This window comes from Carassius auratus, chromosome 22 (assembly GCF_003368295.1).
Source record: "Carassius auratus strain Wakin chromosome 22, ASM336829v1, whole genome shotgun sequence".
In the NCBI taxonomy this organism is placed as follows: domain Eukaryota; kingdom Metazoa; phylum Chordata; class Actinopteri; order Cypriniformes; family Cyprinidae; genus Carassius; species Carassius auratus.
In genome coordinates this window covers 30,698,116-30,721,889 of record NC_039264.1, presented here as the reverse complement: position 1 = coordinate 30,721,889, position 23,774 = coordinate 30,698,116, and the positions used below count along the sequence as shown (strand labels likewise).

The 23,774-nt window shown below is 39.9% G+C and overlaps 2 protein-coding genes and 1 long non-coding RNA gene across 3 annotated transcripts; 2 read left to right on the top strand and 1 right to left on the bottom strand.

The window, feature by feature from the left end:
- Positions 1–635: 635 nt before the first annotated feature.
- On the top strand, positions 636–2,806 carry LOC113040350 (achaete-scute homolog 5-like). The gene is made up of 2 exons (XM_026198710.1): positions 636–706; positions 1,863–2,806. Exon 2 carries the CDS (start codon positions 2,000–2,002, stop codon positions 2,537–2,539), a length of 540 nt encoding a protein of 179 aa, XP_026054495.1. The 5' UTR covers positions 636–706; positions 1,863–1,999; the 3' UTR covers positions 2,540–2,806.
- Positions 2,807–4,517: 1,711 nt separating this feature from the next.
- Positions 4,518–23,307, top strand: cacna1sa (calcium channel, voltage-dependent, L type, alpha 1S subunit, a). The gene is made up of 43 exons (XM_026198672.1): positions 4,518–4,705; positions 5,644–5,749; positions 8,350–8,489; positions 8,581–8,720; positions 8,800–8,952; positions 9,277–9,482; positions 9,686–9,789; positions 10,404–10,549; positions 10,642–10,720; positions 10,821–10,981; positions 11,138–11,363; positions 11,454–11,661; positions 13,235–13,355; positions 13,445–13,559; positions 13,637–13,736; positions 13,943–14,012; positions 14,101–14,233; positions 14,466–14,595; positions 14,667–14,726; positions 14,816–14,922; positions 15,345–15,432; positions 15,518–15,625; positions 15,718–15,770; positions 15,855–16,001; positions 17,541–17,742; positions 17,824–17,982; positions 18,071–18,181; positions 18,610–18,693; positions 18,805–18,852; positions 19,317–19,343; positions 19,429–19,554; positions 19,676–19,741; positions 19,815–19,906; positions 19,977–20,136; positions 20,567–20,694; positions 20,899–20,995; positions 21,082–21,184; positions 21,329–21,430; positions 21,518–21,651; positions 21,824–21,949; positions 22,042–22,250; positions 22,871–22,952; positions 23,034–23,307. Exons 1-43 carry the CDS (start codon positions 4,518–4,520, stop codon positions 23,241–23,243), a joined length of 5,355 nt encoding a protein of 1,784 aa, XP_026054457.1. The 3' UTR covers positions 23,244–23,307.
- On the bottom strand, positions 18,096–19,504 carry LOC113040361 (uncharacterized). The gene is made up of 3 exons (XR_003275198.1): positions 19,371–19,504; positions 18,731–18,850; positions 18,096–18,230 (listed from the first exon to the last, which is right to left on the bottom strand). It is a non-coding gene; the product is annotated as an uncharacterized LOC113040361 (long non-coding RNA).
- Positions 23,308–23,774: the final 467 nt, after the last annotated feature.

Sequence of the window (23,774 nt, the reverse complement as noted above, 5' to 3'; positions counted from 1 at the left end):
AGATAGATGGACAGACAGACAGATGGACGGATGGACAGATAGATAGACAGATTAAATGACAGAAAGGCAATGTATGCTATATAGCATATAGTATATAAGCATGTAAATATTTTGTCTAAACTCCGTATTAAAAACAGTATTTGTAGATTAATTATCATGTCTACGGTTTGTTCTGATATCAGACGGTAATAAAAGCATGTTATCAAACTCTGTAATTATGTCAAATGAATGTTTTGCGCGGCTGCTAATCTGACTGCATATCTTCATAACACGGAGGAAGAGGAAGCACAGTGATCACACACTCATACTAAAGACACGGAGGATATGAAACCTTCATCATCATCATCATCATCAGTGAATCTGAACGTCACAGTGAAGTGAAGCTCCAGTCAGCATCCAGGACGAACGTGTGCGTGAGTTTCTCCGTCTGGACGACAGATCTGAGATCAGTAAACAGCCGTCTGCAGCTTTCTGCACCCCGCTGTAATTTCAGACTCCAACACAAAACAAAAATCCATCTCTGCTGACTTCCTGAGGCTCATCCTGCCTTTGAAATGCTCTTGTCAGTGTAAACACACACACACACACACACACGAGGGGCGGGACGCGGGCCGGCGGCAGGTAAAGCACTGAGAGCTCACCTGTAACATCACTCAGGTGTGTGTCCAGATCCACAGACAGGAGAAGCGGCTCCTCTTCCTCTCAGGTAAGACACGTCCAGTCTCCTCAACACCAGCTGCTTCTGTTTCATTGTGCCTGTACTATTACAGTTAACATTCAACTAAAACTAAACACTCACTGATCAATTCAGATGCATTTCAAAAGAGAAAACATTGAAACATGCTTGAAACATTTAACAGATGTTGCTGCAAAACAAGATTCTTAACATCTAAACTACTTTAATCCTGCATTAAACTTTGATTTAAAGGATCAGTATGTAATGCATACATATTATATAAATACTATATATATATATTGATATATTTTGGCATTTCCCCTTTTGTGCTTATTTGATATTTTTTCTTCAGTTGTTTTCTAAAGCTTTGCACTTGTACATCTTTAAACAGTTATATGTGCGTTATTAAATAAAGAACATTATGCTGTAACTAGTGCTGCATGCTATGTATTATTCAGTGTATTTTAATGTGGTCTGCAAAAGCTGCATCAGCTAACTTCACAATAAAGCACAAGAAGAGCAGAAGGGTTGTTTTGCAGCTTTGTTTGTAGCCACATGAAAAGTCTCTGACATGTTTCCATTCATAATTTCTCAATTGCTTTCATCATTTCTACTGAATACGTCCAATTTGACGCCACTTCACAGCTGAGGGGATTTCCACTCAAAGACAGATTAGACATCACTTAATGATTCGCCTCGAGCTCCAAATACGAACAAGACAAGCGCAGATATGTCTTTAACCTGGAAACACAATGAGGATTAGATCAGCAGTTTATTTTCCTTTCAGAGATCTTATTAATCCTGGAGCACATTCTGTTTTCCTCCGATATTTCTTGTGTAGTACACAATGTTGTGAATTAGAGACGGATTACTGGCACGCTTTTATCTAGCACGCTAACACAAGCATGCGATTGTAGTACATACTTCACCTGTGCCTGTATATCACACCCTATTTAGCTTCAGATTTCTCTTAATAAATCAGTTATTATTTGGATAGCATGTTTAGCAATGCATTTTGCGTCTTTTCATCCGTATTTCATGTCAAATCCGTGTTAATTGCAAGGACCGTCCACGTGCACATCCCGCGCATTTGAACCTCAGACAAAACAGTCATTAAGTTAATCCGAAGTGTGTTTGAAGTCTTCTGGTCTGAACTCTCGTCTGTCTCTCCCGAAATCCTTCACAGGGCTTTCAAAGAGCAGCAGAAGCCGTTTTCTGAGCGTCTGGGATTTACGCGAGGAAGAGGACGATGCTTCCTCATCTCAGGAAACGCGAGTTAATCCGTCAGTTTTAGAGACACTTCCTTGGGTGTGGCTTTGGTCTATGAACAAACGAACCGCACCGAATGTGATTTGCATGCCTCATCTCAACATGGATGCACCCCTTCAGGACTCTCACTGCCATTTCTCCAGAAGCAGCAAGTACTGTGCGCCCCCTGGTGGTTACAGAGGGAACAACGTTCACGGCGATCGCACATTGCCGGTGTTTTTATACCCAACCCACGTTGATCAGCGAGTCTACGATAGATCCTACTGTGGGGGTGCATCGCTGCTCTCGTACCTGCCGCCGTTCCACGGTAGCTTTGGCATTTACGAATGTCCCTACGAGCCCGCCTTCATCCAGAAACGCAACGAACGGGAACGCCAGCGCGTGAAGTGCGTTAACCAGGGGTACGCCAAACTACGCGACCACCTGCCTAACGGGACCACGGAAAAACGGCTGAGCAAAGTGGAGACGCTGCGCGCGGCTATACGCTACATCAAGTACCTGCAGGATCTGGTGGAGAACGCGGGTACAACGGAGACGAACGGAGGAGCGTCGCCACTTTCCGAATCGTCTTCTGAGGAGTCTGTCGGGAGTTAAAGATGTACCGAAGACACTGTTCATGTGACTTTAATCCTGCGCCACTAAAACGTTGTTGATTATCAGATATTAGCACGTGTTTTAATGATGCAATAGCACAGTTTGTAATTCAGAAAAGAGCAGCGATCCAGAAAATGTGCTAATAATTACAGAAGTTTTTTTTATAAGGGTCACATGATGCTATTTTGAGTTTGTTTTTAGAGTGTGCATACACTACCATTCAAAACGTTTGGGATCAGAACGATTTTTAATGTTTTTTACACAAGTTTCTTCTGCATATATTTGATGAAAAATACAGAAAAAAAATTACATTGTGAAATATTATTACAATGTAAAATAACGTTTTTCTATTTTAACATACATTAAAATCTAATGTATTTCTGTGATGTGCAGCTGTATTTTCAGCATCATTTCTCCAGTCTTCAGTGTCACATGATCTTCAGAAATCATGAAAATATGATGATTTATTATTATAATAATCAATGCTGTTTTTTTTTATTATGTTACTTTTTTTAGAACCTGTGATACTTTTTCAGGATTCCTTGATGAATAAAAAATTAATAAGAATAACATGTATTTAAATTCTAAAAAATACGCTACTGTTTAAAAGTTTGGGTCAGTAAATTTTTATTCTTTCTTTTTTTTAACAAAATCAAAACTTTTATTTAGCAAGTTTGTGTTAAATTGATAAGACGTGATAACAAAGATTTATATTGTTAGAAAATATTTACCTTTTATACATAAATGAATTCTGATAAGAGTAGAAAAATGTTTGCCAGCACAACTGTTGATAATTCTAAAAACAAATCATCATATTAGAATGATTTCTGAAGATCATGTGACACTTTATACTAGAGTAATGATGATAGAAATTCAGCTTTGCATCACAGAAATAAATAAACGTAAACACATTGCATTACACCATATACACAAAATAATGTTCTTTTGTAGCATTGTCCTAAGTTTGGTCTTCACTAAAGTAATGAAATCTTCTGAAACGAGTTAAGTATGGCACAAGAGTGGCATTTTATTGGGCTAGCGTGATGATGTAGTGTGTTTTCAGACTGGGACAGGAGGGCACAGGGGTCACGACGCCCAAAAAAGCCTTGAAATCAACACGACACCCGGTTTCTGCTCTTGCACTCTCATGTGATCATGTGAACTGTGATGTTTACACTTTTTTATTAAAATAAATCTTAAATAATACTTGGAATGGGGCTGTTTTTTTACTTAGAGATACACTATTTTCTGTATTCAAAATGTTCATAAACATAGTTGCTGCCTCAAGCTTTTAAGTTTAATCAAATTGGCTGTGTGAATCATATCAATTATTTCTATTGGAGTCCCATACAACTTTAAAAAAGATTGTTGCAACTGGTTAGATCTTGATGAGTTTCAGATATTTTCCCCTGATTTATTTAGATATTTTTTTCAGTGCAAAAACTTAATGACAAAAAAATAAATGTTCTGGACATGTTTCGACATTTGTATCATTAATAAGAGGCTCAAGAATGATTGGGACAATCAGAAAAAGCTTATAAAACATGCAATACCACAGAAATGACAGTGACTCTTCTGTGAGCTGATTGGTTTGGCAACTCAGTGATGTCACAGACCCCAAACAGAAGAAGCCAATGAGAACATTCCAAAGTTATGACAGCGTGAACGTCCTGCCGTTTTATCCATGTCTCTGTGACCATGACTATGTCATGCTCCTGTTGTTCCCGAACACACACACTTAAACTGAGTCACACACATTGTCTATATTTATTTTTTAAGTCGGACAGCTGTGGTGCCCACCAAACATGAGCAGAGCGAGGCAGTGAGATAGACAGATTGAGGGACAGAAAGAGAGACAGATGGAAGAGCGGACGGTGGGGACACGTTCATTTTTCAGCCCCAGGAAGATCGTGATCTACTGAGCAAAGTACCTGATCTCCAGGATTCCTGTGCCTCCTGCTCTGGTTCTGGTCGGATCATGGAGGGCGCTGGTGAAGCACCCATGAGCACCTTCATCATGGATGAGGAGACGCTCAAGAGGAAGCAGAGAGAGAAACTCAAAAAGCTCCAGGCCACAGGTGGAAACCCACGGCCGGCGAGATCCCTCCTCTTCCTCACGCTGAAGAACCCCTTCCGCAAGGCCTGCATTAACATTGTAGAGTGGAAGTATCCTTTCATGAAACAGAAAACGATTTTAATTACAATCATGTGTTTATTTAGAGTTTTCTGTGCTAAAACAATCACTAAACTGGTTAGCCAAGTGGAATTTAATGCATATATATATATATATATATATATATATATATGTATGTATGTGTGTGTGTAAAAGTACGTATATATATATATATATATATATATATATATATATATAATATTTAAGAAAAAATTTGTTTATGCATTTAAATTTATATATATATATATATATATATATATATATACTTCAAAATATTTTCAAATGTATACTGCTTGTGTGTGTATTTATATATACAGTACATAATAAATATACACAGTACACACACACATTATATAGACACAAACTTTTATTTTGGATGTCGTTAATTGTTTAATAGCACTGAATGTATCTATTAATGATAAATATAATATATTCTAATATAAAATAAAAAATAATACAAATAATTAAAGAAATTACAAAAACAAAACTTTCTTTATTTAGTTATGCTTGAGTTAAGTATCAAATTCATCTCACAAGATATAAAATGAGACATCTTAAATTACCATTTAAAACACATGTAACATTTAACAAGTCATTCATTATAAGAGGTGCCAGATATGGTTGAAAAATCAACTTTGAGTTGAGGGCAAGTTAATGAGCTCATTCACTCTTAAGTGTGTGTGTGTAGAGGTGTGTAAATGTCAGTGTTTCAGCACGGCGCTCTGACATTCTGAGAGAACAGCTGCTCTGTCCTCCAGCTCACTAAATACAGACATGCTAAGCTCAGAGAATGCTAGCGCACACACAACAACACACTGAGACAGACACAGACACATTGTTCATTACTGCTGTATTATGTCTATAACTTCAACACTCGCAAATGAGCAATAGTTTGATGTTGGTGGATGGTTTCCCTGAACATTTCTCTCAGACCGTTTGAAATCATCATCCTCCTCACCATCTTTGCAAACTGTGTCGCTCTGGCCGTTTTCATGCCCATGCCTGAGGAAGATACGAATAACACCAACAGCAACTTAGTGAGTCTCTCTCACACACAATCACAATATAGACCCACCTATAGACCACACCTTTATACACTCCCTCAACATATAAACCTTTTCCCAATACCTGTAAACTCCTCCAAAAGACACACCCCCAACCTATAGACCACACCTTTATACACTCCCTCAACACATAAACCTTTTCCCAATACCTGTAGACTCCTCCTGAAGACAACCCCCCAACCTATAGATCACACCCTCATACACTCCCTCAACATATAAACCCTTTACCCGATACTTGTAGGCTCCTCCTAAATACAAACCCCCAACCTATAGACCACACCCTCATACTTTTTCTCATCATATAAACCCTTTACCAAGACCTGTAGACTCCTCCTAAAGACACACCCCAACCTATAGACCACGCCCTCATACACTTTCTCATTATATAAACCCTTTACCAAGACCTGTAGACTCCTCCTAAAGATACACCCCCAACCTATAGACCACACCCTCATACCCTCCCTTAACATATAAACCCTTTACCCAATACCTCTAGACTCCTCCTAACGACACCCCCCAACCTATAGACCACACCCTCATACACTTTCTCATTATATAAACCCTTTACCAAGACCTGTAGACTCCTCCTAAAGATACACCCCCAACCTATAGACCACACCCTCATACCCTCCCTTAACATATAAACCCTTTACCCAATACCTCTAGACTCCTCCTAACGACACCCCCCAACCTATAGACCACACCCTCATACACTCCCTCAACTCATAAACCCTTTACCAAGACCTGTAGACTCCTCCTAAAGATACACCCCCAACCTATAGACCACACCCTCATACCCTCCCTTAACATATAAACCCTTTACCCAATACCTCTAGACTCCTCCTAACGACACCCCCCAACCTATAGACCACACCCTCATACACTCCCTCAACACATAAACCCTTTACCAATACCTGTAGACCCCTCCTAAAGACACACCCCCAACCTATAGACCACACCCTCATACACTCCCTCAACACATAAACCCTTTACCAATACCTGTAGACTCCTCCTAAAGACACACCCCCAACCTATAGACCACACCCTCATACACTCCCTCAAAACATAAACCTTTTCTCAATACCTGTAGACTCCTCCTAAAGACACACCCCAACCTATAGACCACACCCTCATACACTTTCTCATTATATAAACCCTTTACCAAGACCTGTAGACTCCTCCTAAAGACACACCCCCAACCTATAGACCACACCCTCATACACTAACTCAACACATAAACCCTTTACCAATACCTGTAGACTCCTCCTAAAGACACACCCCCAACCTATAGACCACACCCTCATACACTCCCTCAACACATAAACCCTTTACCAATACCTGTAGACTCCTCCTAAAGACACACCCCCAACCTATAGACCACACCCTCATACACTCCCTCAACACATAAACCCTTTACCAATACCTGTAGACTCCTCCTAAAGACACACCCCCAACCTATAGACCACACCCTCATACACTCCCTCAACACATAAACCCTTTACCAATACCTGTAGACTCCTCCTAAAGACACACCCCAAACCTATAGACCACACCCTCATACACTCCCTCAACATATAAACCCTTTACCAAGACCTGTAGACTCCTCCTAAAGACACACCCCCAACCTATAGACCACACCCTCATACACTCCCTCAACATACCCTTTTCCAGCAGCTGTAGACCCATATACACCTACAGACTCCGCCCCCAAACACCCCATTATTATACAGTCTTCATCTGCTGAAGATAGTTTACATACCCATACTAAAATACGGCTAATTTAAATGCTTCCATATGTATATATAACGTTCTCATAAAACACTGACATTGAACTATATCCCAAATAAATCAGTGTTAAGTTAGTCTTTTGGCAGAATAACTGACACCCAATGCCTGATAGTCATCCCACTAAACCCCTGTAAGCATGCTTGACCTTGACTCAGGTGACTGAAAGAAGCAGGTGCCTCGGCTGCATGCCGCTGGGACGCCTGCATGTGTGGACGCTTTAAAATTAGCCACAAACTCAAACTATATGCTTTCATACAGTCACAGCACTCTCTCATCACTGTGGTGTTATCTAAAGATGTTGTGCTTTGTAATTTGATATGTCAGATTGTTCAATTTGTAGTAAGGTCAACTTCAGAGCATTTCAGTGGTAATAAAGTAATGCATAGTCTTTTTTCTATCTATCGATCTATCTATCTATCTATCTACAGTATATATCAATAGAAACAAACAGTGTTCAATTCAAGCTAACAGTAAATACCATGTTGGCTGTAAAATTCACAATGTCTATGCCAGGATCGTTTTCAAAATGCCTCAGCTGAAACCGGAGGAAAGTGTCAGGCTCTAGCATCTCTTCATCACATTTCCACCAAATTTGACGTCTGTCAGTTGCCAGAATGTAAAAAGACATGTTGAGACAGATATTCAAAGTCAGAACAAAAATGTTCTGAAGTAGAAAAGCCACAATGGACACCAAACACCTTGTGTTTGATGGTTGGTTGTCCTGAAGTGTGCTGACAGATGCATTCATCTCAATGTTTTGTGTGTGTGTGTGTGTGCTTTCACAGGAGAGTCTCGAGTACATTTTTCTCATCATATTCACTATGGAATGTTTCCTGAAGATCGTCGCGTACGGGCTTCTCTTTCACGCTGATGCTTATTTGCGGAACTGCTGGAATATTTTAGATTTTGTAATTGTGACAATGGGGTAAGACACAAACACACACACACACCACTCCCTGAATATGGACAGAAATATCCTACACAATTACTAACACTTACTGTGTGACGCCCCTCAGGTTGTTCACTGTTGTTGTGGACTTCATCAATAACATCAGCGGTGTGGAGGCACCGGTGGAACAGAAAGGAGGGTTTGACATGAAAGCCCTCCGAGCGTTTAGAGTCCTGCGGCCCCTGAGGCTCGTCTCTGGGGTCCCCAGTAAGTCCCATCATCACCTTACTCTGCTCACCTGTCTCATGTCTCCAGTTGGCAGGTTCAAGTGTAATGTCTCCTCCAGGCCTGCAGGTGGTGATGAGCTCCATTCTCAAATCCATGCTGCCCCTGTTCCACATCTCTCTGCTGGTGTTCTTCATGGTCACCATCTACGCCATCATAGGCCTGGAGCTTTTCAAATGCAAAATGCATAAAACATGTTACCACGTCGGCACAGGTGAGAAATGAGGCAAGATGTAAAGACATAATAATAAATACCCCACTGAGGTGGATTGAGACAAAACCAAAACCTACCCAACATCATAAGATGCTGAAATTTAGTAAAACTTTGTTTGCAACGTCAGGTGACCGAAATTAAGTGTCAGATTTACAAACAGTTTACATAAGTGCAAAACGTCTTTTGGCATTAAAATAGTATTGTCCAGATTTACTAAAGATGCACAGTAAAACATTTTCCCTTTCAGACATAAAATATGTTGATATTTACCATCTTCAGTAAATAAAAGTGTAGGCTTGTGATCTACGCTCTGTCATGTCACAGATATCATCGCCACGGGGGATGATGCGCAGGCGGCTCCGTGCGCTCAGGCCGGTAACGGACGGCGTTGCACTCTAAATGGAACCGAGTGCCGTGGTGGTTGGCCCGGGCCGAATAACGGCATTACCCACTTTGACAATCTGGGATTTTCCATGCTCACGGTTTACCAGTGCATCACCACCCAGGGCTGGACGGATGTACTTTACTGGGTCAGTGACCCTTACCTGAACGGTTACACAAAGAGCAGTGCTTCCCAACCATGCAGTTCCCCCAACTCTTTACATTTTGCATTTTTCCCCAACCAAACACATTTTATTCAAACGGGTGTGTCAGATAAAGGAGACATCAAAAATCTTGGGAACCACTGAGATAGAGGACTATGATATAAAGGCTATCTCTTGACCTATTATAGGTAAATGACGCGATTGGAATGGAGTGGCCCTGGCTGTATTTTGTGACTCTGATCCTCTTGGGTTCATTCTTCATCTTGAATCTAGTTCTGGGGGTTCTGTGCGGGTAAGTCCAAACATTTGTGGTCTTTAGTATCAGTATCGTTCAACTGATATTGGTGTGTCCCAACTTTTTACTGGTGGAGTACCAGGTTTCATTTCAGTAACCTTCTTTAAAATGAATAGTTCACCCAAAAATGGAAAATAATCTACACACCCTTATGTTGTTCCAAACCTGTAAGACCTTTGCTCATCTTCAGAAAAAAAAAAGTATATATTTTTATGAAATCTGAGAGCTTTCTGACAGTAATGGAATTGACACGTTCAAGGGCTGGAAAGGTACTAAGGACAGTTAAAATAGTCCATACGACATCAGTGGCTATTTTCTGAATTTTCTTCCCTTAGGCATTGTGAACCACTCATGGACTATTTTAACAATGTCCTTACTACCTTTCTGGGCCTTGAATGTGTTTATGTTGCCATCTATGCATCATCAGAAAGCTCTCAGATTTTATCAAAAATATCTTAATTTGTCTTCTGAAGGTTAGGGCCTTAAGGGTTTGGAATGACGTGATGGTTAAGTAATTACTGACAGAATTTTCATTTTTGGGTGAACTATCCCTCTTTACTGAGCAATTGAACTGTAAATGATCTGATCCCTGTCCTTCTCTTTGTGGTCAGTGAGTTCACTAAGGAGAGAGAGAAGAGTTCTCGAAGCGGAGAGTATCAGAAACTGAGGGAGCGTCAGCAGTTTGACGAGGATCTGAAGGGGTACATGGAGTGGATCACACAGGCAGAGGTCATGGACAATGACCAGGAGGGGCAAGGTGCTCAAACACATTCACAAATACACTTGTATTGGTCTACAGCCATTGTAAATCAAGTCTGGTACAATCATGTCTGGGATTGGTGTCCACAGGTCTGCTTCCACTACAGGATGGATCCGACACAGAAACCCTCTATGAGCTGGAAGCACTCAACAAACTCATGTATTATGTGTAAGTTGAGCAATCAATTGATAGGAATGATTGACTATATATCATATATAAACTTATCATTTTCACATTTAAATTCTTTTAATTTATGTGCTTTTTACAGTCGACATGCTCGTCGCTGGAACCGTTTCTTTAGGAGGAAATGTCGTGCATGGGTTAAGTCCAGGCTGTTCCATTGGTCGGTGATTTTGCTGGTGTTCTTCAACACTTTGGCAATTGCTACAGAGCACCACGGTCAGACAGAGTCGCTCACCAACTTCCAAGGTTCAGTTATGCACCCAGTTACATCATTCCCTATTTATATCCCAAAACAAGACTACGTTTGAATATAAACTACCAACGTAACATCATAAAAGACCAGCTTCAATCAGCTATTTTGATTTTAGCTAATTAATTACATTGTTTTTACCTTATTTGCAGACAATACCAATAAAGTGCTGTTGTCTCTGTTTGCGGTGGAGATGTTCATGAAAATGTATGCGATGGGCCTGCCGTCGTACTTCATGTCCCTCTTTAACCGTTTTGACTGCTTTGTGGTGTCTGTGGGAATCCTTGAGCTCATTCTCGTACGCATGGATGTTATGTCTGTCATGGGGATCTCCATCCTGCGTTGCATTCGGCTGCTGCGCCTCTTCAAAGTAACACGGTACATGATTCTTGACCAGTGCTGGAGAAAGTTACTTTTAAAAGTAATTTGCCTGAATAAAACTTTACTGGAATTGTGCATGATTCTCAGGTACTGGACATCACTGAACAATCTTGTGGCGTCGCTCTTGAACTCTGTGCGATCCATCGCCTCACTCCTGCTGCTCCTCTTCCTCTTCATCGTCATCTTCGCCCTGCTTGGTATGCAGGTTTTCGGAGGGAAGTTTAATTTTCCTGATGATCATGTGAGACGGAGCAACTTTGACAATTTTCCTCAGGCCCTGATCACGGTTTTCCAGGTGAGTTTTTCATTCATATTACTACATTTATATTTCATAATTCAGCAGATGCTTTTATCCAAAGCGACTTACAAATGAGGATAATGGAAGCAATCAGAAACAACAAAAGACCAATGATATACAAGTGCTATAACAAGTCTCAGTTAACTTAAATTTCACGTTGCAAGGGTTTTTTAGTTTTTTAAATCATATAATAAAAAGAAAACAGAAAGAATACAAAGATTAGAAAGCAAGTTTTAGTTTTTTTTTCTTTAATTAAAAGATTTTATTTATTTATTTATTTTTTAAAGATGGAAGAGATGTGTTTTAAGCCGATTCTTGAAGATGGCTAAGGACTCAGCTGCGTATTTAATTTAAAAGTCAGGAAAAGTGACTTTGTGCTTCTTTGAGATTGCTCAATCAAGTGACTTTCACTTGCAGAAAGCAAGCTTTCTAGAGGCACATAAGTCTGAAATAATGAATTTAGGTAAAGGGGTGCAGAGCCAGTGGTGGTTGTGTAGGCAAACATTAATACCTTGAATTTAATGCAAGCAGCTACAGTTTTAGCAATGTGGTCTGAGAAAGTCAGCTGATCATCAATCATAGCTCCAAGGCTTCTACCTGTTTTTGAAGGAGTTATGGTTGATGTGCCTAACTGGATGGTGAAATTGTGATGAAACGATGGGTTTGCTGGAATCACAAGCAGTTCTGTCTTCGCAAGGTTGAGTTGAAGGTGATGGTCCATCATCCAGGAAGAAATGTCTGTTAGACAAGCTGAGATGCGAATAGCTACCGTTGGATCATCAGGATGCAATGAGAGGTAGTGGTATGAAAAGCCATGTTTCTGAATGACGGAACCTAATGATGCCATGTAGACAGAGAAGAGAAGTGGTCCAAGAACTGAGCCCTGAGGCACCCCATTAGTTAGATGTTGAGACTTGGACACCTCACCTCTCCAAGATACTTTGAAGGACCTATCTGATCGGTAAGACTCAAACCATTGAAGTGTGGTTCCTGAGATGCCCTTTGCCAGTAGGGTTGATAGGAGGATCTGGTGATTAACCATGTTAAAAGCAGCGGACAGATCAAGCAGGATAAGTACTGAAGATTTGGATTCTGCTCTTGCCAATCTTAGAGCTTCAACAACTGAGAGCAAGGCCGTCTCAGTTGAATGTCCACTTCTGAAGCCAGATTGGTTGCTGTCAAGGAGGTTGTTGTGTATGAGAAATATAGAGACTTGGTTGAACACAGCTCTTTCAAGTGTTTTTGCAAGAAGAAAGGAAACTGGTCTGTAGTTCTCTAAAAGAGATTGGTTGAGGTTGGGTTTCTTAAGTAGTGGAGTTATACGTGCCTGTCTAAATGATGAGGGGAAAACACCAGTGTGGAGGGAAGTGTTGATGATGTGAGTGAGAGCAGGTACAACTTCAGGAGAAATGGCTTGAAGGAGATGAGATGGAATAGGATCAATGGGACAAGTAGTAGGGTGATAATAAAGGATGAGTTTGGAGACTTGTGCCTCAGAGAGTGAAGATGTGATATGACATGATGGCAAGATGTTTTGATTCACAGTGCCTATCCAGTGTCTCTGTTTTAGATCCTCACAGGTGAAGACTGGAACTACGTCATGTATGATGGCATCTTGGCACACGGAGGTCCGGCCATGCCTGGAATCCTGGTCAGCATTTACTTCATCATCCTGTTCATCTGTGGTAACTGTATCCTTCATGCAACACAGATGTGTGAGTTGTATAAATGGCCTGTGTTATGGATAAAGAATATGATTTTCCTGAGCGGTTAACTGCAGATATCCTCTTGAACGTCTTCCTGGCAATTGCGGTGGATAACTTGGCCGAGGCAGAGAGTCTGACCTCTGCCCAGAAAGAGAAGGCAGAGGAGAAGATGCGGAAGAGACTTCTTAGGTGAGTGCTGAAGGTCAAATAACAGGGAAAAGTTAATTTTTACAGACTTTCTGATGCTTAGTTTGTTCTTGGTGTAGAGAAAACCTACCTGATAAGGCAGAGGAAGAAAAGGCCATGCTGGCAAAGAAACTAGCCGAGCAGAGAGCCAAGATTGATGGGATTCCCACCACAGCCAAGGTCAAAACCACCTGTAACAGAATGACGTTATTATATGAAATGTTATAAATGTATTTTTCATTTAGATTTAGTCATTTAGCAGTTGCTCAAACAGCAACTTTACAGACTAGCTAAAGTTGAAAAAGTCAGTTAAGTGCTAGAATTAGAGGGTCAAATGAAGATGGAAGATATGTGTTTTTTGATGGTTTCTTTATGTTAACGTGCAGCTCAAAGTGGACGAATTTGAATCAAATGTGAACGAGATTAAAGATCCATTTCCTCCAGCTGATTTTCCAGGTAAAACTAAAGATAGTTTAGCTTAGTTTACTAAATCTTACAGCTTACCGTTAGGTCAGTCTGACGTTTTGATTGACTTGTTGGCCAGGTGACGATGAGGAGGAGGAGCCAGATATTCCCCTCAGTCCTCGGCCTCGTCCAATGGCAGACCTGCAACTGAAGGAGACAGTGGTACCCATGCCAGAGGCCAGTTCCTTCTTCATCTTCGGCCCACAGAACAAGTAAAATATCACCTGCATTTTCATCACCCCTCATACATATTGGGAGTTTCACTAGCTGGGTTTCATCCAAAGATCTACATTTAACAAAAAATGGATAAATATAATATTGGATAAAACATTTGTGATCATGGACCACAACAGTCTAAACCAGCACTAAACATCACTAAGAAAAGCAGGGTTGATTGAAACATAGCTACTGTTTATAAGGGTTTCTTTTGATTTTCCTGCTCAGGTTCCGCAAACTCTGCCATCGCATCATCAATGCTACAACCTTCACCAACATCATCCTCCTCTTCATCCTGCTTAGCAGTATCTCACTGGCTGCAGAAGACCCCATCGACCCCATGTCCTTCAGGAACCAGGTACACAATCTCTAGACTTACCTTTATATAGTTGTTCCTACAGTTGCCTTCAACAGCTTATTGTGCTCCAGGTCCTGGCCTACGCTGATTATGTCTTCACTTCAGTTTTTACCGCAGAGATCGTTCTGAAGGTGGGATGAGACTTCGGTGTGTGTTTGAAGAAGCTGTTTTGTTGTGTTTTGATTCTGTGAATGGTTCACTGCTTCTTTGTCCACTGCAGATGACCACGTATGGTGCCTTCTTACACAAAGGGTCTTTCTGCCGTAATTCTTTCAACATCCTGGACCTGATTGTTGTCGGCGTCTCCCTGCTGTCCATGGGAATGGAGTGAGATTTCAGAGCAATCCAATTTTAAGTTTTTTAACAGTGAGATTTGTAATGTTTTTTTTAAAGAGGAATAAATGTTTTTTGAGCAGCAAATCAGAATTTTAGAATGATTTCTGAAGGATCCTGTGACTGGAATAAAGATGTTAAGATTCAGGTTTGAAATCACAGAAACAGATTAAATTTCAAAATACATTCAATTAGAAAGCAGTTATTTGAAGTAGTAAATATATTTAAACATTTTACTGCTTTTGCTTAAATTTGGATCAAATAAATGCATGCCTGGTGAGTAGAACAGACTTCTTTAAAAAACATGAAAAATCTTGCTGTTGTTGTAGCTGTCATGAATGTAGCTTTACATAGCATTTTTCCACAAACAGGGAAAATGACAAATGTTCTCTTACAGTCCTCATGTCTCTCCGCAGATCAAGTGCCATCTCGGTGGTCAAAATCCTCAGGGTCTTGAGAGTGCTGAGACCTTTACGAGCCATAAATCGAGCTAAAGGTCTCAAAGTGAGTCGTCTCAGGGTGTCTAGTTTTGGGTTTATTACGTGACAAATGTCTCCTTGTTTCTCATCATGTCTTTGCTGTCTTTTAGCATGTGGTCCAGTGTGTGTTTGTGGCCATCAAGACCATCGGCAACATCGTATTAGTCACGATGCTCTTGGATTTCATGTTTGCCTGCATTGGTGTTCAGCTTTTTAAGGTCAGACAGTTTGCTCTTTAGCATCTATGCATGTATGATTTTTGAGTCTGGTTTAATTTAATGTGTGTTTTTTTTTCCTGTTAATCCGACAGGGGAAATTCTTTTTCTGCACAGACCCACTCAAGATGACGGCAGAAGAATGCCAGTAAGGTTGATCTTTCCTTCTTTACTCTTGAGATCTCAAAACTCTCCAATTCTACATAACTTTCTCTCTCGGTCATGCTCTCAGGGGAATGTTTATAAAACACCAGGAAAATGCTCTTCACGACATGGTGATCGGTCACCGTTTATGGATGAACAGTGACTTAAACTTTGACAGCATACTGAACGGCATGCTGGCTCTCTTCACCGTGTCAACTTTTGAAGGCTGGCCAGAGTAGGTTTTCATGAACAACTTCCTTTCATACTTGTGACCATTGCTGGCAAAATGAGTGTGAATGCACAAAGGCTAATTTTGAGCTACATGCAAAATAAGTGAAAAACTCTCTCAAAATTGACTTTGATGATTCAATCGACTTCAAAAAGTTGTAGCTCAGTCATTTTTTAGTCCAATTCTAACAACTCATACATAATTGTGAAGGTCTTTTAATATAAAATGTAAAAAAAAATAAAAATAGCTTTTTTTTTTTATTTGCTTGTTGTGACTCATTTTGCCAGCACAGTTCCCATTTGTACAGTAGCTCTATTTGTCTTCATATACACTACATTGCCAAAAATATTGGGACATCCCCTTCTGATTAACAGATATGACTACTTTAGTAATTTCCATGAGTACAAATCTTAATGTTTAAGCATATATTTATATTTGGTGACAGTTTAGAGTACTGTTCTGTCGTTAATGAATAACTACACAGGGACAAATGACTTAGGCACTATTAACATTGTGGTAACTACTATTACCAAACTATAAACTCTGATTAATGATTTATTAAGTAATAGCGCTCAGTTTAAACTGGTATAGTTCACTATTAGCTAATCGATAACTAATTTTTTTTTCCTATATCCTGGATAACTCCTAAGAACTACTGTATAGATGTTCATAATTAATGTGAATTATGCATAATGAATTCTAAAAGGAAGATCATGGTAACCCACTAGTAATGTCTAGGGATTGCTCTAAAGGAGCTACTAATTACTTGGATTAGTATTATAAAGTGAAAAGCATGGTAACTCCCTAATATGGACTGAAGAACTACCACATTTCAAGACTTTTACTTTATTCATCAATTACAGTTTCTTGTTAGATACTAGTGGTTAATAGATTGCTAATAATGGGGTTACTCATGTGTTCTTGTGTAGTTATTCACTAATGATGGAACAGTATTCTAAAGTGTTAACCGATATTCTATAGAATTGTGTGCTTCTAATTTTATAGGGACAGTTTGGACATGTCCCTTCTCTATTCTTGCATGACAATGCCTCTGTGTATAAGGCAAGGTTCAAAAATAAATGATTGATTGAGTGTGGAAGAACTTGACCGGTCTAGTTTGACTTTAAATGCAGACCTTGAGCCAAAAACTCAGTACATATGAATACAGTCATTTAGACTATTCCAAAACTGGTACAACAGAGATGGAAATACAATTTTTAAATCAATGAATTATGTTTACATCTCTGTTCCCAAAGTGCCTTTTTCTGTTCTAAAGAAAGGGGTGCCAATACTTTTGTCCATATAGTGCATGTCAAGTCATTGGTGTTTGGTGATGGGTTTTTGGCTCAAGGTCTGCATTTAAACTCAAAGTAGAACAGTCTTTTTTTAACCTTGCTTTATATACAGATGCATTGTCATGTTAAAATAGAAAAGGGTCCTGTCCAATCTGTTGCTCTAATTTGGCATCCCAATACCTTTGGCAGTATAGTGTAGCTTTTGATGAAAATGCTGAACACATTTTCCATATTGCACCTGTGTGCGCAGCTTGTTGTATAAAGCCATCGACTCGAATTTGGAAAATGTTGGCCCAATTTACAACAACCGCATTGAGATTTCCATCTTCTTCATCGTTTACCTCATCCTCATCGCCTTCTTCATGATGAACATCTTTGTGGGCTTCGTTATCGTCACCTTCCAAGAACAGGGAGAGCAGGAGTATAAAAACTGTGAGCTGGACAAAAACCAGGTACCAAGCGTGACTCAACCAATGGCAAGATGAAGTCACATGATTCCTGATTATAATGTGTGTTTGCATGCACCTTCGCAGCGTCAGTGTGTCCAGTACGCACTGAAGGCCCGACCTCTGAGATGCTACATCCCTAAAAACCCTCATCAGTACAAAGTGTGGTACATCGTCACTTCTTGCTACTTCGAGTACCTGATGTTTCTCCTCATCATGCTCAACACCATGTGTCTGGGGATGCAGGTGAGAACACAGAGTTACAATCACAGAAGAAACATATTATTTGAATATTAGTTTGAATCTAACTGGGTCTCATTTCTTTGTCCTTCAGCACTGTAATCAATCAGATCACATCACCCATCTTTCAGACATGCTGAACGTCATCTTCACTGTACTGTTTACAGTAGAAATGATCCTCAAACTTGGAGCCTTCAAAGCAAAGGTGAGCCCTCCATTTATAGACTGCTGCCGGAAAACTGCTAATGTGTGACCTACAAATATTTGGTTTATGTAACAGTTGTCAGTTACACTTAGATACAACTATTTGGAAATACGGAATCTGAAGGTGCAACAAAAAAAAAAAATCTAAGTCTTAAGAAAATAATCTTTAAAGTTGTCCAATTGAAGTTCTTAGCCAAATATCACTATTCAAACATTAGGTTTTGGTATATTCATAGTAGGAAATTTACAAAATATCTTCATGGAACATGATCTTTACTTAATATACTAATGATTTTTGGCATAAATGAAAAATTTGTTGGCTATTGCTACAAATATACAGATTTATGACTGCTTTTGTGCTCCAGGTACACTACTTCTTAAATGATTAAGCGCAGTATACTGCTTTTAAGAAGTGTTTCTCTGTGGTAGGGTTACTTCGGGGATCCCTGGAATGTCTTTGATTTCATAATCGTGGTGGGCAGTATTGTTGACGTCATACTTAGTGAAATTGATGTAAGTTTCACAATGAATCGACTCTACATGACTTCACCTGTTGTGTCATTCACTGGGAGTGCGCTTATATTGGCTTTCACTCATTTCCTCTGGTATTTTCTTTATTTCCAGGCGGCTCTTGCTGCTCAGGGTGGACTATATTGTCTCACTGGCTGTTCTGTAAATATTTACAAACATTTCTTATTATTACACATCTACAGTTATTATTCCTGCAAGCAGAGCTGGGTAGGAACTGACTGAATGTAATCTGGATTACGTAATCAGATTCCAAAATCTACGTACTTGTAATGTTTTTAAAATACTTGTATTCAGACTACAGTTACTTTTTTATGGATTGCATGATTACATTACCTTAATTTATAGATTCCCCCTCATTCCTATTTTTTTTCTTTTAAATGTTCTTTTCTTAAATAGCAGTTTATTTACACTCAGAAAGTCTCCAGTTTTGTGGAAATTCACTCAGAGATGAGTGAACGTTTGTCATGTAATTTGGAATCAGTAACTGATTACAACTTGTAAGTAATCTTCCCAGCTCTGACGGCAAAAATAATCCAACAATGCAACCGAAATGGATTCACAAGATTGAAAGTTTAATCACTAACTCACATTTTAATTCTTTACAGGAAGTGAATCCCATGCAAGCCATTGCAGTAAGTAAAGCTTCGATGTGTTCTTACCAAGACGATCTATGCCGGTGTTATCCACAGATTCTCAAGCATTTTCTTGGTTCCTCAGGACTCTGAGAATATGAGCGTATCAATCACACTCTTCCGGCTTTTCCGTGTCATGCGTCTGGTGAAACTGCTCAACCGTTTCGAGGGCATTCGCAACCTGCTGTGGACCTTCATCAAATCATTCCAGGTCTGATGCTCCACATCTGATAGATGTATATTTGACATCAGATAGGAAACATCCTATAGACGAACAGCAGATGAGCAAACATTTTATTTAAGTGCATTTATGGTAAATGTTTGTTTTTCAGGCTTTGCCATATGTGGCTCTTCTCATCGTTATGCTGTTCTTTATCTACGCCGTCATCGGCATGCAGGTAAAAACACACTAACAATGAGTGCCATATATTCAGAGTTGTGTTTAATGATAATCTACCTGTTCTCTGTCAGGTGTTTGGCAAAATCGCACTATTAGACGGAAGCGTGATCAACCGTAACAACAACTTCCAGACGTTTCCTCAAGCTGTTCTACTGCTGTTCAGGTAGGAAGCGTGAACTCTCTGCTGTACGAGTCTCTGAGCACGTTTGAGAAAACACGAATCTGTTCCTCAGGTGTGCCACAGGCGAGGGGTGGCACGAGATCATGTTGGGCTGTTTGTACGGTCAACGTTGTGACCCCAAGTCAGAATTCCTGCCTGGAGAGGAGTACACCTGCGGCTCTGGATTCGCTATTCTCTACTTCATGAGTTTTTACATGCTCTGTGCTTTTCTCGTGAGTATACACTCTCGCTCAAACATGCATCACACAGCAACTTGCACGTTCTCCAGTGGAGTTCATATTTATGAGTTGGGAAGACATCATTTTGTAGCCAGATGCATTCATACTTTGGTTGGAGAGATGAAATTTACATGTACAAAATAAGGAATAAAGAATGCACATTGGGGTGTTTTTGCTTTGGTGTGTTTCTATCCCATTTAAGAATTGAATCATTATATATTTTATCATGAATGCACAATATTATGAATTTTTTTGTACATGCAACTATCAAAATATAAATGGCGTATCCATTGTATCCAACATATATTTTGTTGATGTACGACTCAGAAACTCTGGGCTTGGAGAAATCCCACTTGAAATTATGACTTTTTGGTGGCATTCTTGTGCGTTCAACTCGTAAATACGATCTTTCTGTGTTTTGCAGATCATTAATTTGTTTGTTGCTGTGATCATGGACAACTTTGACTATCTGACCCGTGATTGGTCGATACTCGGGCCACATCATTTAGACGAGTTCAAGAAGATCTGGGCTGAATATGACCCCGAGGCAACGTAAGCCAAATAACACTAGTCTAACTCCATAATTGGACACTTTTCGATGGGATATTAAATTTTACATTTTATTTCTTTGCAATCACGTGCAAAGATGTTATCTCTCTATAAGACCAGGAATGTCTATTAAAAATGTTTTGATTTCAGGTTGATTTTACAGGAGATGCATCTGAGTATCTGTGTTATTCTGATGTTGTTCTGTAGGGGGCGCATTAAACACCTGGATGTCGTGACGCTGCTGCGGAGAATCCAGCCACCGCTTGGGTTCGGAAAGTTTTGCCCCCATCGTGTTGCCTGCAAGGTAAGACACATTTAACAACACAAACAAATTAATATGCACATAGCAGTATAATCATTAATTCTTGGTGTTACTGTGTTGGTTTCCAGAGACTGATTTCCATGAACATGCCTCTGAACAGCGATGGAACCGTGACGTTTAATGCCACGCTGTTCGCTCTGGTCAGAACTGCACTGAAAATCAAAACCGAAGGTTTGAGGCATTATTTCGATTGGCAAATATTTGTGAAATTTACAAGCAATTTTGGAGTGAAAATTGTAAGCTGGTGCAGATCTGAAATACATTTATGAAAATGATCTTCATACTCACCCATTAAATCATAAATTCATCCATCAGGTAATTTTGAGCAGGCTAATGAAGAGCTGCGTGCCATTATTAAGAAGATCTGGAAACGCACCAGTATGAAACTGCTCGACCAGGTCATTCCACCAATTGGAGGTAATGTGAACATCACCAATAAAATGGACGATACAGAATAGAAAACCTCAATAATATTGGCATTATTAAATGCTTCCCAAATCACAGACGATGAGGTAACAGTGGGGAAGTTTTACGCCACGTTCCTGATCCAGGACCACTTCAGGAAGTTCATGAAGCGCCAGGAGGAATATTACGGATACCGGCCCAACAAGAAGAACAAGAACACCACGGAGATACAGGTCACACGTCTCGTCATCTCCGCATGCGTTTCATCCTTCAATCGGACCGTTTTAATTAGGGCTGCACATTTTGCCAGTAAAGCATTTGTATTAGGAGTTTCTCTGAACCTTGCTTCCCTGACAATATTGCAACTACATTGCGATTTATCATCTCAATCTCTCGTTCTCTCAGGCTGGTCTAAGGAGCATCGAGGAGGAGGCCGCGCCTGAGCTTCAGCGCGCCATTTCTGGAGATCTCCTGAACGACGAGGAGATGGACCGAGCCATGGACGAGGCCGGAGAGGAGGGGATCTACAGGGTGGGTTGAGAATAAAACAGATCAGAGATGATAAGATTAGCTAGAGTAAGATTAAAACGTGCATCTCACCTCTTTCTTCTTCTGGTCAAAAGCGAGCAGGAGGCCTGTTTGGAAACCATGTGGATCGGTTCACGATGGAGAGAGGAACCCCGATGGCCACCCAAGTGACCAGCCAGCGCCCCCTACAGATCACAGACAGCAGAGCGGAGGAGACGGAGGCCACGGGCGCTTATGTTCACTACCACACCAACACAAACACCAACAATAACACCAACACCAACAATAACACCACCAGACTGAGGTGAGAGCGAAGGAAGAGACACTAACAAGAAAATAACAACACTACATTTGATGCAAGAACTTTTTTTGCAGTTAGGATGAAGATTAACAAAAATAAAAGCATTTTAAGGAGGTAAATAGGATCAATTTTGAGTGGTAATTGTTAGCAATTATGAGGAAGTCGAAGCCAAATGTGTATTAAGTAAAGGTAAACAACCCTATTTAACCATCTTAGTTTTCGATTTAATTTAGGTCTGAGGTTGAATATGGATTAAAAACAACAAAAATATCACGTTCACAAGTTACATTTAACAAAATAATTTTTTTCTTTCCAATTTCAATTATTTACAATTATGAAAAAGATAAATGTGCATTAAGAAGGTAAATAATGGGATTTGTTTCTTTGCAATTACAATGAAGTCAAAGATAAATGTGATGTGTATTAATAAGAAAAAGGTTTTAAATGAGAAAATCGTCATATTAAATCAATCAAAACTGCTCTCTGCAGCTTTAAAATCATCTCAAAATTGGATTTTTTAACACATTTTACTTCATTAATTTTCAACTGGATATTAAATAGAAAAACAAAAAAAAGTAGGATGGGGCATGAAGATATTCACCTAAGATCTCATCTTCCAACAGACGTGAACTCCATTTCCCATCATGCATCGGTGCATCCAGACAGTACGGTCCAGTGAGTGCAGCCGAGTTCCTCATTCAAGAGGTGAGACCAAACCTTTAGATGTCTGAGAATTTAATAAAAACCATCTTAAACTTGACACATTCTTCTGGTTTTGTTCGTCAGGCTCTGAGCGCCGGAGGTTTGGGGAGTCTGGCCAGCGACGGGCGCTTCGTGTGCGTGACGAAGGTAGAGATGGCCGAGGCCCTTCACATGGATCTCACCGCGCTCGAGAGGAGATCAGCAGCCGTTCTTAACAAACGTGAAGGACAGTGTGTGTTCAGGAAGAGGAAGAGGCCTGGGTCTCGTCCAGATAATACACACTGCCAGGTCTAACCATCATCAGAGGCGTCTGGTGGAGCCTAATTAAGGCCAGGCCAAACAGGTCACCATTGGGACTCTGATAAACTGTGAGGACTGTTTCATGAGCCACAACTGCAGATGTGCTCAAACACTTATTTTAAATTATAATAATATTTCACATTATTATTATATTCCCTGTATTGTTGATCAAATAAATGCAGCCTTGATGAGCTTAAGAAATCATTCTGTTCCCAAACTTTTGATTGGTAGTGTGTGTGTGTCTGTATATTTCCCAACAAAACATTTCTGAAAAGTACATTGATTTTCCATGACGTATATATATGTGTGTGTGTGTGTGTAACAAATGTGAATAAATTAAATGTAGCCTTACACTTAATTTACAACATATTTTCCTTCAAAGCGACTCTTCTAAGGTGATTTTACACTGATTTGGATTTAAAACTGTGATCAAACTTGATGTGAATACAGCATTTCTCGACATTATGACATAGCAAAGAGTAAACTGAACATTGTTTGATACAAAACATTCAACTCACCTGTTTT

Excerpts from the sequence above, each read along its gene's own strand:
- LOC113040350 (XM_026198710.1), top strand. The coding sequence starts at position 2,000 with ATGAACAAACGAACCGCACCGAATGTGATTTGCATGCCTCATCTCAAC.
- cacna1sa (XM_026198672.1), top strand. The coding sequence starts at position 4,518 with ATGGAGGGCGCTGGTGAAGCACCCATGAGCACCTTCATCATGGATGAG. Across the intron at positions 17,983-18,070 it reads CCATGTGTCTGGGGATGCAG|CACTGTAATCAATCAGATCA; the intron begins GTGAGAACACAG and ends TTTGTCCTTCAG. Across the intron at positions 19,344-19,428 it reads ATCCCATGCAAGCCATTGCA|GACTCTGAGAATATGAGCGT; the intron begins GTAAGTAAAGCT and ends TTGGTTCCTCAG.